General features: G+C 41.4%; 1 protein-coding gene across 1 annotated transcript; it reads right to left on the minus strand.

Annotated features, from left to right (window-relative positions):
• Positions 1–7,219: 7,219 nt before the first annotated feature.
• On the minus strand, positions 7,220–9,242 carry LOC138879718 (uncharacterized). The gene is made up of 4 exons (XM_070159354.1): positions 9,054–9,242; positions 8,518–8,640; positions 7,975–8,142; positions 7,220–7,624 (listed from the first exon to the last, which is right to left on the minus strand). Exons 1-4 carry the CDS (start codon positions 9,240–9,242, stop codon positions 7,220–7,222), a joined length of 885 nt encoding a protein of 294 aa, XP_070015455.1.
• Positions 9,243–14,628: the final 5,386 nt, after the last annotated feature.

Below are 14,628 nucleotides of genomic sequence, written 5' to 3' on the forward strand. Positions count from 1 at the left end.
TTGGGAATTGGGTTTTTTGGGTTGAAGAGTCACCACCTAATGATTAAAGTGCATTAGGACACTAAAGAAGAGTTCGAGTTGGAAAACCAGAGTTCGGGTAAGGGCTAGAAATTATTTCGAGTGGAAGGTGTTAGGCACCCCCAAGATCCACTAGTGTGGTTCCCGGCCATGTTACAATTGTGACTTTGAATAACAAGTAAGCAAATAGAAGTCTCAAGTAGAGGGGGGTTTTCACATAATATTACAAGCAAGTTGAGAGTTTGGCGAAAGTAAAGAAAGCAGAAATTTTAAAGAAATAGTTTGAGAATAAAATAAATAAATAAATAAAGGAAAGGGGGTCCAAGGTTTACAAATAACATGGATCACATCAATGCAATATCCAGTATTCACTCCTTAAAAGAGGGGCTACATGTGGTATTAGCGCACCTGTCATCATATCCATATCTACCCTTCCCACCCCGTTAAGGTATTAAAGCGCGAAATAGTACCGTTTCTTATTGCATGCTATTACCCATCCTAATCCTATCAGTCCCGGAGGCATTTGAGACTACTAATCCTAAAGGGGAGGGAGTTGGGGCTTTTCAGAGTTTTAAAATGATAAAAAGTCTAGGCGACAAACATAACACATAAGCAATTAAAGGAAAAACAAATAGCAGTTAAGGCTCAAACAAGCCTCCTCACCCAGAGGAGCAAATATATAGCATGACTTCAAATACTGGTTATGGTCTGAATTAAAGCGTTAGGACAGGCTGATTTATCACATATTTCTTAGATTAGCAGTCCGAATTAGCCTTGCCTAATTGTAGTTTATCAAAACTGACACAGTTAATTGATCACCTAATGGTTTGCCTAGGTGATACCTATAGGCATGACATCTAACAACACTGATTTTAAAGAAAGGATTACTGGTTTTATAAACAAGAGTTCTGCAGATTGTAAACGATATTACTACTGATTTTATACTCAGAGATGGAATAGCAAAACTGATTCAATTGATTACTCCTATAGGCATGATTTCTAAGCGTTATTGGTATTTAAACGATTGCAAAAATGCAAGAGTCCTATAGGCATGATATCTAGAATGAAGTTGATTATTATTAAACCTATGATTGTTTGCCTAATGACATGTATATGCAGAAGTGTAGAAAACCTATGATCATGATTTCTATATGCAAAAATGCAGAAACTTAGAGACAAGATTTCTATATGCAGTAATGCTGAAACCTAGATACATGATTTCTATATGCAGAAATGCAGAAACCTAGATACAGGATTTCTATATGCAGAAATGCAAAAACCTAGATACAGGATTTCTATATGCAGAAATGCAGAACTTATAGGCATAATTTCTAAGATGCAGAGATTTATAAGTAACCTATAGGCATGTTGTTTATGTGAATGCAGGAATCAGAAAATCCTATAGGCAAGTTATCTACCCCTTTGCATACATTCATCCCATCCCTTTCCACTAGCCATCCCCAATAGTTATTACAAATTATTACAGACCCGAATGACTTAGAAAAAAAAAGGTAAAAAATTACATCAGAAGTTCCAACTATAACCGAACAGCCTAATTCAGATTCAAAGTCCAACAATATGAGATAAACCAACTTCCAGGATCGGATTTCCAAAAGCCTTTCTCATACTTGGGATGTGTCAAAGTTCCTAAGAGTCTCAAAGGGGCTCCAGGCAGTGCTTACACCCCAAACACATTGCAGAATTAAGATCATAGTGTAGTGTGAAAGGGCCAGCCCTCAGATATCCAAGTTCATAAGGAACTCAAGGTCCCAAAGCAAGGCTCATAAGAGGGGGGCATAACTTAAGAGTCTAAGAGTAAGTGTAAGTGCATAGGAGGGGGGGATTAGGGAAAGCCATAGCAGGCTGGTGGTCATGCCCAACAATTGGGAATGCTGGCCCATCCCTGACTAGCCTGTTAGCTAAATCTTAGGAGTTAGGATCCATTGTGGATCAGGTTATGACCTGGGCAATAATTTGGATACTGCCAGGCCAAGAACCTTACTCAAACACATAGAAGGGAATAGAGGGTAGGGATTCATAATAGAACAGATGCAAAGAAAGGGCATACATAGTTTAATCACTGAACAACAATAGTAAAGTAGACAGGAATGCTGAAGCTATGAAGTAAACACATAGGGGGTGAGGCAAAAAATTAAACCAGAACATACCAGTTTCAGGGAAAACATGTAAAACAGTAGTCTTGAAAGAGCCAAGTTGTAAGCAAAGTCGTCCCAAAAGATCTCAAACAAAGCAGAGTATTGAAAGAAGTATTGAATTCAAAGTAGTATTGTAAATATTGAATTGAAAGTTTAAAGATTGGTAGTGTGAAGGTGTCGTGTATTGAACTCGAAGTGTGTTAAAAGTGCAGAAGGGTAGTCCCTTTTATAGTGCAGAGAAACAAGTAAAAGGCAAGGAAATATCATTGAAATCAATCTCCCTTTGGTTAAGGGATTCTGATTCCAATGGGTAAAAACCAGTTAAGGAAATAAATTTTAATTAAAACCTTTCAAGTTCTAAACCCAACTCACGTACCACTTGAATCGACGAACAACCGAACCCTCGGGACCTTCTTCAACCCCAGGATGTGATGAGTCGACATCGAGGTGCCAAACGACTCCGTCGATAAGAGCTCTTGGGTAGCACAAAAGGGGTAAATACATAGAAGTTATTTAAGGAAAACCATCAATGGTACACAATTTGTGCCAAATATGGCAAGGGAATCAATCAAACAGCCATGAAACCAAAATTACAGGTTCAATTCGAATGAACCAAGTCAAGAAAGGTAAAAGAGGTTCAATCGAAGAAAAATCAGTAACAATTCGTCAGCCTTATTAAAAGGATTTCAGAATCAATCAATCAATTGGTAAAAACCTTTTGAAAGAGAAATTTCACATATATAAAGCATACCAATCAAACAAAAGGAATCGTCAGGTTATTCAGAACAAGAGTCTAACATTGAAAGCCTTAGAGTCACAAACAAAAGGGAATCGAGTTCAGTTACAGACTCATAGTGAGTCTGAAAGCCTAGGGTCCCAAAGTGGAACCCTAATATCACTTGCCAAAGAAACCCCCAAATCCTAGGGTTTCGAATTGAGTCAGACATAGAGGTGAGAGAGCAAGTCATTGAAAGAGGCTCAGAAGTCTCTTCCAAAGACTTTATGAGAAACAAATATACATGATAGAAATAACTGATTCAAGGTCATGAGAACATGTTTGAGAAAACTCGGAGTTTAAACAAGTTCAAAAGAAAGAGATGATACGAGCTTAAACAAAAACAGGTGAAATATGCTTAGCAAGAACACAAACAGAGCTAAATAAAGTGAACAAAATTGAAGAACTCAACCATAAACACGTATAGCAAAGAATAAGGATTAACAACACGGATTAACATGTGAGTACAGGAATAACAACAAAAGTAGAAGAATCTTCCATTAGAGAAAGGATACAAGAGAGCAAACTCAAGCATAGTAGAAAAGAAAGCATAAGAGCATAACATAGGTAAACACACATGAAGAAAGAACAGAAAGAATCGGAAAGATATTTGAAGAAACTTTTTTAGAAACACTAAAATTGAAATTGAGCAATTTTGAAAAAGAAATTTGGGGAAAAACATTTTAAAAATGTCAAGTAAAGCCCAGACATATCACAGATCTAAGAAAAAATAGGCGAGTACAGAACCTCAGACGACTTAGAGTTGCAGAGAAAACCCTAGAAATTAGAAAGGTCTTGAGGAAAGTTAGATCCTGAGTCAAAAAGACTCATATTGCTTGAACATGCCGGGGTAATGACCGGAGAAGCCATAGAGCTATAGATCTGAGAAGGATCTGAAGAGAGCCATTGAAGTCGGGCTTCAAAACCTTGAATAGTTTAGGTCTGATGGTGAGAAATGATGAGTACAGACCATCCATGGCCGGAGATGCCATGGATTCCGGTGGAAAAATGGTGAGATAAGGTGGGAGACGATTAGGGTTTCGGAAAGGCTCGAGAGGATTTGAGAGACGAAGGGGTTCAAAGGCAGCGTCTCAGGTGAAATGAATTAGGTCAGGGGGGTTTGGGAATTAAAAAAAGAAATGCTGAATTACGGCCAACGGCCTGGATCAAAGGAGAGCCGGGTGGGTTTTTTTAATCGGGTCAGGGGTCGGATAATTTGTGGATTGGGCTGGTATAATTTGGGGGCGGAATTGGGTCAAATTGAGGGCCAAAATTGAAAGGTGAAAGGGCTATAATTGAAATAGAAATGGGCTAAGTGTTTAATAGCCTATTTTCCCTTTTTCTTTTATAAAAATAGTAATATTAATTTTAAAAGTAAATTAAAGACACTGAGCCACCAAATACTATATAAATATTAATTTAAAAATATTTGAAATAATTTCATAATTATAAAATGCTACTAATCGTGAAATAGGATATAATTGTAATTACATGCAATTTAGCTTAAAAATACCAAATAGATTTGTAATAAATATACAAAAATCACCTTAATTATATTTTGGTGTAAATATGAGAATAAAATAAGTTATTCACCAAAATGTTAATCTTGGGAATAATTATTAGATTTTGTACTGCTAAAAATAGACAATAAATTGATTTTAAAATCTTAAAAATTAGGAAAAAATACCAAAACTCTTGGGCATGCTTATATATATATATATACATGCTATTTTGAAAGTTGTTTGTATATAAAAATACATAAGAAAAAATTGAGTATCAATAGCTGTCCCTCTTTACCCAGGAAGGATGAAAGAGTTGTCGGGTAAAGATATGATGGCCAATTTTGACCGAATGAAAACGATTTTGAAGATTTTTGACCGAGCTCTAGCTTTTGAGCTGCCTACATATCCCTGGTATTACAGGAATTAGGCCATATGTAGTTCGGGATCCACCGGCGGAGTATGCCGATGGAGATTTTCGAAAAGCGGACGCGATGTTCGAGTTGAGAAGGGATGGTCAGAGTCTGATAGGCTGCGGGAACTGAAACGGGATCGCTCCTGCTGAGATGGTCATTGCTAGCCGGTGTACCTACGAATGAACAATACCAGTATATATATATATATATATATATTGTGCATAAATTTAAACGTGATACAAGTTCCCGTTGGACCGTGAATGCTGTCTTTGGACGGTTTGGATGACGTCCTCGGACCATGATGTCCTGGGCCATGAAACGTATGATAAAGGATTCGCAAGCTATGAAATGATGTCCTCGGTCTATGAGGATGACGCCTCCGAACCATGATGCCTTTGAATAATGATATGCAAAAGATAAAATGGGGTCCTCAGGCCATGGCATGGCGTTCTCGGGCTATGAAAATGGTGCCTCCGAACAATGATGCCTTTGGATAATTTGACGATCTTTCAGCCGATGCAAGGCGTAAATAAAGGGTGGCGGTATTTCATCCATGCAAGAGAAATAAGATGGCGGTATTTCAGTCATGCAAGAGAAATAGAGTGGCGATATTTCAGCTAATGCAAGAGAAATAAGGTGGTGGTATTTCAGCCATGCAGATAGAGGTAGAGGTTAACCTCGGAAGGCAGAAAGGTAGCCTTATGCAATGCAGGAGATGCAGATGGAGGTAGAGCTTAACCTCGGAAAGCAGAAAGGTAGCCTTATGCAATGCAGAAAATGCAGATGGAGACAGAGCTTAGTCTCGGAAGGCAGAAAGGTAGCCTTATGCAATGCATAAGATGCAGATGGAGGTAGAGCTTAACCTCGAAAGGCAGAAAGGTAGCCTTATGCAATGCAGAAAATGCAGATAGAGACAGATCTTAGTCTCAGAAGGCAGAAAGGTAGCCTTATGCAATGCAAAAAATGCAGATAGAGGCAGAGCATAACCTCGGAAGGTAGAAAGGTAGCCTTATACAATGTAGAGAAATGCAAATGGAGGTAGAACTTAACCTCGAAAGGCAGAAAGGTAGCCTTATGAAATGCAAAGAAATGCAGATGGAGGTAGAGCTTAACCTCGGAAGGCAGAAAGGTAGCCTTATGCAATGCAGAAAATAAAAGGCGAATAGTAATGAAATCTCTTAGCCGATAGATGATAGCTGATAGCTGATTGCTATATTGTGGTTGTTGTGGATGTCGTGTACAGATAACAACTATAAATAGGTGATGATTCCGAGAGTTGTATTCCCTGGAAGTATGAGTGTATAGATATATCTGATGATTTTACGACTTGAGTGCCTGCATCCAAAGAAAAATCGTGAGTTTTGTAAAGGGGGGAAGGTTAGTTCATTTCCCCATGAGCTTCGCTTGTCCTGCTTGGCGTTGTATATCATTGGCGTAGCATTGCTAAACAAAGCAATTTTGATACCAGACATGCATGATTTAGAAAAAATATAATATAAATACATAATTTAAAATAGTTTTCTTTAGATGAACCAACGAATGCGACGCAGTTCAAGACATTGCAACCTTTCTCGCTCCGGAATTTTGAGGGTCCTCCTTAAATTTCTGCCCCAGTTTACTGGGCTGGTGCTTTTGATGGTTGCATGCGATAAATGGCTGAAATCAACTTTGGAATTTTGAGGGTCCTCCTCAAAATTCTGCCCCAGCTTCCAATAGCGGGGGGAAATGAAAATTTTATTGAATTGTGACCGAACCCATAGGGCTGCCTATGTATCCCCTCTTAAACGGGAATCAGGTCAGGCGTACTTCAAATTGCATCATATAGGAAATCGTAAGAGTTACACATAGTATCGCTTCACTGCATTTGAATTGATCGGCTTCGACCAAACTTCACCGTCATTTATGCAAGTATGAGGGCTCCTCCGGTTAGAACCCGGTGAACCATGTATGGACCCTGCCAGTTGGGAGAGAACTTCCCATTGGTGTCATCTTGATGTGGGAAAATCTTCTTTAACACCAGCTGCCCCGGTGTAAACTGTCTCGGCTTGACTCTTTTGTTGAAGGCTCTGGACATTCTGTTATGATAAAGTTGACCATGGCAAACTGCATTCATTCTTTTCCCATCTATAAGAGCTAACTTCTCGTAGCGACTCCTTACCCATTCTACATCATCAAGTTCTGCTTCCTGTATGATTCTCAAGGAGGGAATTTCTACCTCGGCGGGAATGATTGCTTCTGTACCATAAACCAACATATAGGGAGTTGCCCCGGCTGATGTGCGAACTGTGGTGCGGTATCCCAATAAAGCAAATGATAACTTCTCATGCCACTGCTTATGCTTCTCTATCATCTTCCTTAGTATCTTCTTGATATTTTATTGGCGACTTCTACAGCTCCGTTCATCTGAGGTCTGTAAGCTATTGAATTCTTGTGTTTGATCTTGAAGGTTTCACACATGGCTTTCATCAGGTCGCTATTGAGATTGGAACCATTATCAGTGATGATTGACTCCGGAATTCCGAACCAACAAACAATACAGTTGCGGACAAAATCTGCTACCACTTTCTTAGTCACTGCTTTGTACGATGTTGCTTCAACCCATTTGGTGAAATAATCAATTGCCACTAGAATGAACCTGTGCTTGTTTGATGCGGAAGGCTCGATAGGTCCGATAACATCCATTCCCCAAACGACGAACAGCCATGGCGAGCTTGTTGCAGTAAGCTCGTTTGGAGGAACCTTTATCATGTCTGCATGTATCTAACAGCGATGGCATTTTCAGACATACTGGATGCAGTCCATTTCCATAGTCATCCAAAAATAACCACCTCAGAGTATTTTCTTGGCTAGACAAAGCCGTTCATATATGGACCGCAGGTCCCTACATGAATTTCCTCCAATAGCCTGGATGCTTCCTTTGCGTCGACATACCTTAGTAATCCCAAATCAGGAGTTCTCCTATACAGGATTCCTCCGCTATGAAAGAAGTTGTTAGATAATCTTCGAAGTGTGCACTTCTGAGTAGGATTTGCGAGTTCTGGATATTCTCCTTTCGTCAAATATTCCTTGATGTCATGAAACCAAGGTTTTTCGTCTGCTTCTTCTTTTACATGAGCACAGTAAGCTGGCTGATCATAGATCTTTACTGGAATAGGATCAATGAAGTTCTTGTCCGGGTGCTGTATCATAGACGATAGGGTAGCCAATGCATCGGCAAACTCATTCTGAACTCTGGGAACATGTTGGAACTCTATCTTTGTGAACCTCTTCCTCAACTCCTGCACATAATGCAGATAAGAAAGTATCTTGGAGTTCTTAGTTGCCTATTCTTCTCGGACCTGATGTATAAGCAGGTCTAAATCTACGATCACTAGTAATTCCTGAATGTTCATGTCAATGGCCAGCTTGAACCCTAAGATGCAGGCTTCGTACTCGGCCATGTTGTTGATGTACGGGAACCTGAGCTTGGCAGACATCAGATAATGCTGGCCGGTTTCTGATACTAGGACCGCTCCTATGCCAACTCCTTTGAAGTTTGCTGCTCAGTCGAAAAACATTCTCCAACCATCATACGATTCTGCAATATCTTCCCCTATGAAAGATACCTCTTCATCAGGAAAATACGTCTTTAGAGGCTCGTATTCTCCATCTACGGGATTTTCAGCAAGACGATCTGCCAGTGCTTGTCCTTTGATTGCCTTCTGAGTCGCGTAAACAATATCGAATTCACTCAGCAAGATTTGCCACTTGGCTAGCTTGCTAGTGGGTATGGGCTTCTGAAAGATGTAGTATAGGCACAGAAATAGTGCCTCAACTTCTAAGCTACCCAAGTCAGAGCACAAGAGGTGTGTTTCAATAGAGAATACCAGGCCTCGTACGGGGTGAACTTCTTGCTGAGAGAATAGATGGCCTGCTCCTTTCTTCCCGTTTCATCATACTGCCCCAGAACACAATTGAAAGATCCATCCAATAATGCAAGGTAGAGTAATAGAGGTCTACCCGGCTCGGGCGGGACCAAAACTGGCGGCGTTGACAGGTATTCCTTGATTCTGTCAAAGGCTTTCTGACAATCATCAGTCCATTTGGTAGCGGTGTCCTTCTTCAACATCTTAAAGATTGGCTCACAAATGACAGTGGATTAAGCTACGAACCGGCTGATGTAGTTAAGTCTTCCCAAGAAACTCATAACCTCTTTCTTATTCTTCGGTGGTGGCAATTCTTGGATGGCTTTGACCTTTGACGGATCCAGTTCTATTCCTCGGCGACTCACAATGAACCCAAGTAGTTTTCCGACAGGAACCCCTAATGCACAATTGGCGGGATTCAGCTTTAAGTTGTACCTTCTTAGTCTGTTGAAGAACTTCCTCAAATCTTCCATGTGGTCAGTGGCTCTCTTGGATTTGATGATGATGTCGTCTACATACACCTCGATCTCTTTGTGTATCATGTCATGGAAAATAATAGTCATGGCCCTCATGTAGGTGGCCCCAGCATTCTTTAACCCAAATGGCATCATCTTGTAATAATACATCCCCCATAACGTAATGAAAGTTGTTTTCTCCGCGTCTTCCTCATTCATCCATATTTGATGATACCCAACAAAACAATCAACGAATGACTACAGTTCATGCTTGGCGCAGTTGTCAATTAGAATGTGTATGTTTGGCAAGGGAAAGTCGTCTTTTGGACTGGCTCGGTTGAGATCCCGGTAGTCGACATAGACTCTAACCTTCCTGTCCTTCTTCGGCACTGGCACAATGTTGGGTAACCATATTGGATACTCTACTACCCTGAGAACCTTGGCTTTGACTTGCTTGGTGACTTCTTCCTTGATTTTCAAACTCATGTCAGGTTTGAACTTCTTGGGCTTCTGTTTTAGTGGTGGACATGTCGGATCGGTTGGAAGTTTGTGAGCTACAATAAATGTACTGAGACCAGTCATGTCATCATAAGACCAGGCGAATATGTCCTCATATTCCCTTAGAAATTTCGTGTACTCTTTCTTTTCTAATGGTGACAGATGAACACTGATGCGCGTTTCTTTGACATTTTCTGCATCTCCCAGGTTGACAATCTCAATTTCGCCCAGGTTAGACTTAGGTCTGTTCTCAAAATCCTCAAACTCTTTAACAACCTCTTCTGGTATATCATCTTCTTCTGAGTCTATATCCATTTGTTGTGTTGTCTCGTTGCATGTCACAATCGTCGGTCCATCAAGATAAGTAATACTAATGCTGTGTAAATAAAGTAAACGATAAAAAGTAATAAGAGCAAGATTTATAAGAAACTGAAATGCTTTGATAAACTTCATAATTGTTTTGAACATTGGAGCTCTTATTTCAATATTAAAAATGCGGAAAGAAAGTCAACTAACGAAAAATAAAGATAATGCATGGTGCTTTGTTCAGCCTTGCTACTCCAAAGCTTTCCGGGCCCTGGTGGTTCTGATGGACCAATTGTTGAGGCGTGCTCCTTGGCTCACAGCTTGTATAGAAGGGCCTTCCTCCCCCTCCTCCTCGAAAATGACACAACAATCCATATTATCATCTTCCAAAAACAAATTCCTCATCGCCGCTAGTACTTCCTCTTCTTCCGACCCATATATGACATCGGTTGGCTGGAAGGTCTGCTCTAAGCGAGGTATCGGATGCTCCAGCGGGTAGTAGGGATTGTGCCATGGTGGAGACCAGTGGTTGAACTCCTCCCAAGTGTATTCATATCCCAAACCGAAAGTGGTACCGTGTTTCTTCAACTTGATAGGCTTAGCGATTCCTTGGAGATTCTTGCCAAGTCCCTTGCCACGTTCGTATCCACACCAATTTAGTATACTATCAATTTTGTTATCCCACCATTTATCCTTGTCTATGGTGTTGACTCGCTCAATGTGATGGTAGGTTTCTCAGCCTATCTTCCTTCTTCCTCCGATTGTTGGGATGGTCTGGCAACTGTATATGGGATTGCTACCGTCGCCGAGAATAATTACCTCTTGGTGATTCCACTCGAATTTCATTGCTTGATGTAGGGCTGATGCTACAGCCCCAGCGACATGGATCTAGGGCCGTCCCAATAGCAAGTTGTAAGATGTTGGGACGTCTATCACTTGAAAATCAACGTTGAACCAAGTCGGTCCCATTGTAGACACAAACTGATTTCCCCAATAATGGACCTTTGGGATCTATCGAAAGCTTTGACATTGATGGCTTCATCCTTGATCTCATGCATGCTCTTTCCCAATGTTCTGAGAGTAACCAGTGGACAAATATTGAGGCTGGACCCTTCGTCAATCAGGATTCTGGTGATGAAATAATCTTTGCACTGTACAGTGATGCGCAATGCCTTGTTGTGTCTTAGCCCTTCAGGTGGCAGCTCATCTTCGTGGAAAGTGATTTTGTGACTCTCCAATACTTTCCCTACCATGTTTTCCATTTCTCCTCCAGTTATGTTGCTGGGCACATATGCCTCGCTCAGCACCTTCAATAAGGCATTCTTATGTGCATCAGATCTTTGTAGCAGAGCCAAGATAGAGATCTAGGCTAGCGTTCTGTTCAACTGATCAATGACCGAATACTCTTTGGCTTGTATCTTCCTCCAAAGATCATCAGGCCCAGTTTCAGTGACGATTGGTCGTCCAGAGGCCTGCTTACTGGACTCAGCTAGACGTTCTGGAGTATAAACCCTGCCGGTTCTTGTCTTACCCTGTGCTACAATTGCTTCTCCAGATTTGGTTTTCCCTTTCCTTCTCGCCTCGGCGGTGTAATCCCACGGTATGGCCTTTGGGAGGAACGGTGTTACGGCTGTCATGGCCAACAGAATGGGCACCCTTGCTTTGGGAGGTAATATAGCAACCTCAAATGGTATAGGTGCCTTTGGGGACCTAAACTCGACCTCAATAGGCCCTGGCGTCTTTGCAGAAGAAGGTGCTTCGAACTCAAGTGGTATGGACATGTTCACTTCGGCGTCTCCAGAAGGTTGCATCTGGACCACAATCGGGTTAAGGGTGACTGTTGGTTTCTTTGGCTCGTCACTTTCAGCGATCAATCCAATCGACCCTTTGGGGTCCCAATCATCTTCTATCTCAATCATGTGAACACCCCCACCCTTGTGGTCTGGTAGAGGGTTGTTACGGACATTCAGAGTAGGATACTTTTCCACAATGATCTTATTGTCAATTAAAGCTTGGATCTTATCCTTCAGAGAGCGGCACTCATCAATGGTATGCCCCTTCATGTCGGAATGGAATGCATAGGTTTTGTTTGGGTTGACCCATTGGGAGGGGTTTTCGGGGTTTATGGCAGGGATGGGGGTGACATAACCAGTAGCTTTGAGCCTTTCATACAGCTAGTCGATAGGTTCAGCAATGGCGGTATACTGTTTAGGGGGTCTGCAATCCAAGTTTGGTAGGGTCTAGGGAAATTTTGGCGAGGGGTAGGTGATTGATAGTAGGCTTGTTGGGTGTTGTAGGCTTGGTAGACAGGTGCGAGTTGAGAGTATCTAGGCAAAATGGGTTGATATGTGAGAGGTGGAGATGATTGGTAAGTAGGCGGTGGATCTTGGTAAGAGGGCAAGAGTGCTTGGTAATTTGGGGTAGGCTGATATGTGAGTGGAGGTAATGGGTAGGTTTGGTATTTGATTGGGGACTTTGTTCTCTGTGCAACCATCATGGCACTCACATCCCTTTTCTTAGACGTGCCACCAGACTGTAGATCCTTGTTGGTGGCCTGTAATGCTTCAAAGTTTGTGACCATACCACTTTGAATACCTTCCTCGATCTTTTCCCCTAGCTTAATGATGTCGGAAAATTTATGGCCTTCAATCAACATCAACCTCTCATAATATTATGGGTCTTGAGCCCGGACAAAAAACCTTTTCATTTGTTCTTCTTCTAAAGCCGACCTGACCTTAGAAGCTTCTGATCTCCAACGAGTAGCATACTCGCAGAATGTCCCTGTAGGTTTCTTCTTTAAGTTCTGGATGTAGAATACATCTGGTGCGTTCTCCATGTTGAATCTGAATCTGTCCATGAAATCGGACGCCATACCCACCTAATTCGACCACTTCTTCGGGTCTTGGCTAATGTACCAAGATAGAGAATCCCCTTTCAGACTTCTCATAAAGAGCTTTATGCGAATCTTTTCATCCTTTCCTACTTCGACCAGTTTGTCGCAATTTGACCAAAAATGAACTCTGGGATCCCCGATGCCCTCGAACATCTTGAACTTGGAAGGTTTGTACCCCTCGGGCAGTTCAACATTTGGCTGAATGCATAGGTCTTCGTAATTCAATCCCTTGATCCCTTTGCTTCCTTCAACACCCTGAACTCTGGTAGTCAGCTTCTTGAGTTATATAGCCAAATTCTTGATAATAGAGTCTTTGTCATCAGACTCAGGTGTGCTTGAAATAGGTTTAGTATAGTGTGGTATGGTTTCCACATAGATGGGGGTGTTGTGGAGATGATCAGTTGTGGAGTTTAGTGGTTCAGGGATGAGCAGTGGGGTGCTGTTTGAAGTGTGGCATATGTTGCAGTGGTGATGGGGAGCGGGTTGATTTTGTCGTTTCAGGATGTTTTGTGGAGGTGTGGGGGTTTTGAGTGTTGGGAAAGTTGACATCTAGGGTGGTGAGGGAAAACGACAAGCTTGCCAAGTTCCGAACTTGGTCCAGTTCTTCCTGAAATTTCAACAAATTTTTCTCGAGCTGGGAGGCACTTTCCTTGGAAACCTGAATACCCTGAGGAACTTCTACCCTTTCAACTGAGTTCTCATTTCTGATGTTGCTCAAATCTTCCATTTTTTCCTTGTTCTTATTTCTGATAGGACTCGGAGGAGGAGGAGGCGGAGGGCCCTTAGATCTTGTGGAGTATGATGACGATGCCAGCATGCACGAACTAACCTTTGGGGAGGGGAATAAAATAAAAAAAAACAAAGGTAGCAAGTTAGTGCAGGTTATGAGAAGAAAACGTTGTAATATTTAAACACATAGTGCAAGAATATAAATCGTGTCCTAATTTGGGAGCCTCATTGTGCCCGGGGTAGGCCTAGAAACAAGTTGGTTTGGAGAACTTATAATTCTAAATGCCTCATTTTATTGATAAAAATAAGACGAATCCCAAAACAACACTAAAATAGTAGAAAATAAAATGTCACTAATGGCCATTGGCCTTATTACATTCTTAAAGCAAAAGAAAAGACTCCTAGTTACTTGGTCCCAGAAGGACCTTCTTCAGGTTGAATGTTTTTGTTGATCAGATCCTCCAGCTCGCGCAGATTTTCTAGTAAAAATGCCTTTACCAGGCGTTCTCCTTTGCCTTCCTCAGCGTTTTGACAGTCAGTGACTCTTTTCCTCACTTTCCCTTCCAACTCCAGTAGACTGTATTCCAAATATTCTAGCTTCTCACTAGCCCTGGTGACTCTCTCTTTCCATTCGTTGATTTGGTTACTTGATGGGAGGTTCCTCCACCAGGTCAGCAAGAGTGAGGGTATGTTGACCATACCAAATTCGGGAACTTTGTCATTCATTTCTGCAAAACAAAAGGGTGAGGCCATACTTCTGACAGACTCGGCTATTAAATATCAACAATTAGCATGAGCAGCATTTCGTTCTCCAAATAAATCCACAGACATGGTAGCGTCCGTTTGGGTTTCAAGGAAACCCAGTGGACTTTGGACAAGGCTATCTTAAAGAGTCATTATGCGGATATCATAACTGACTCGTCTAGGTTTGACAGTGATGCATGCACAATTGAACAGAGTAAGGTTTCTATGGGGTAT

The sequence above is a fragment of the Nicotiana sylvestris genome, chromosome 10 (assembly GCF_000393655.2).
Source record: "Nicotiana sylvestris chromosome 10, ASM39365v2, whole genome shotgun sequence".
Classification (NCBI taxonomy): Eukaryota; Viridiplantae; Streptophyta; class Magnoliopsida; order Solanales; family Solanaceae; genus Nicotiana; species Nicotiana sylvestris.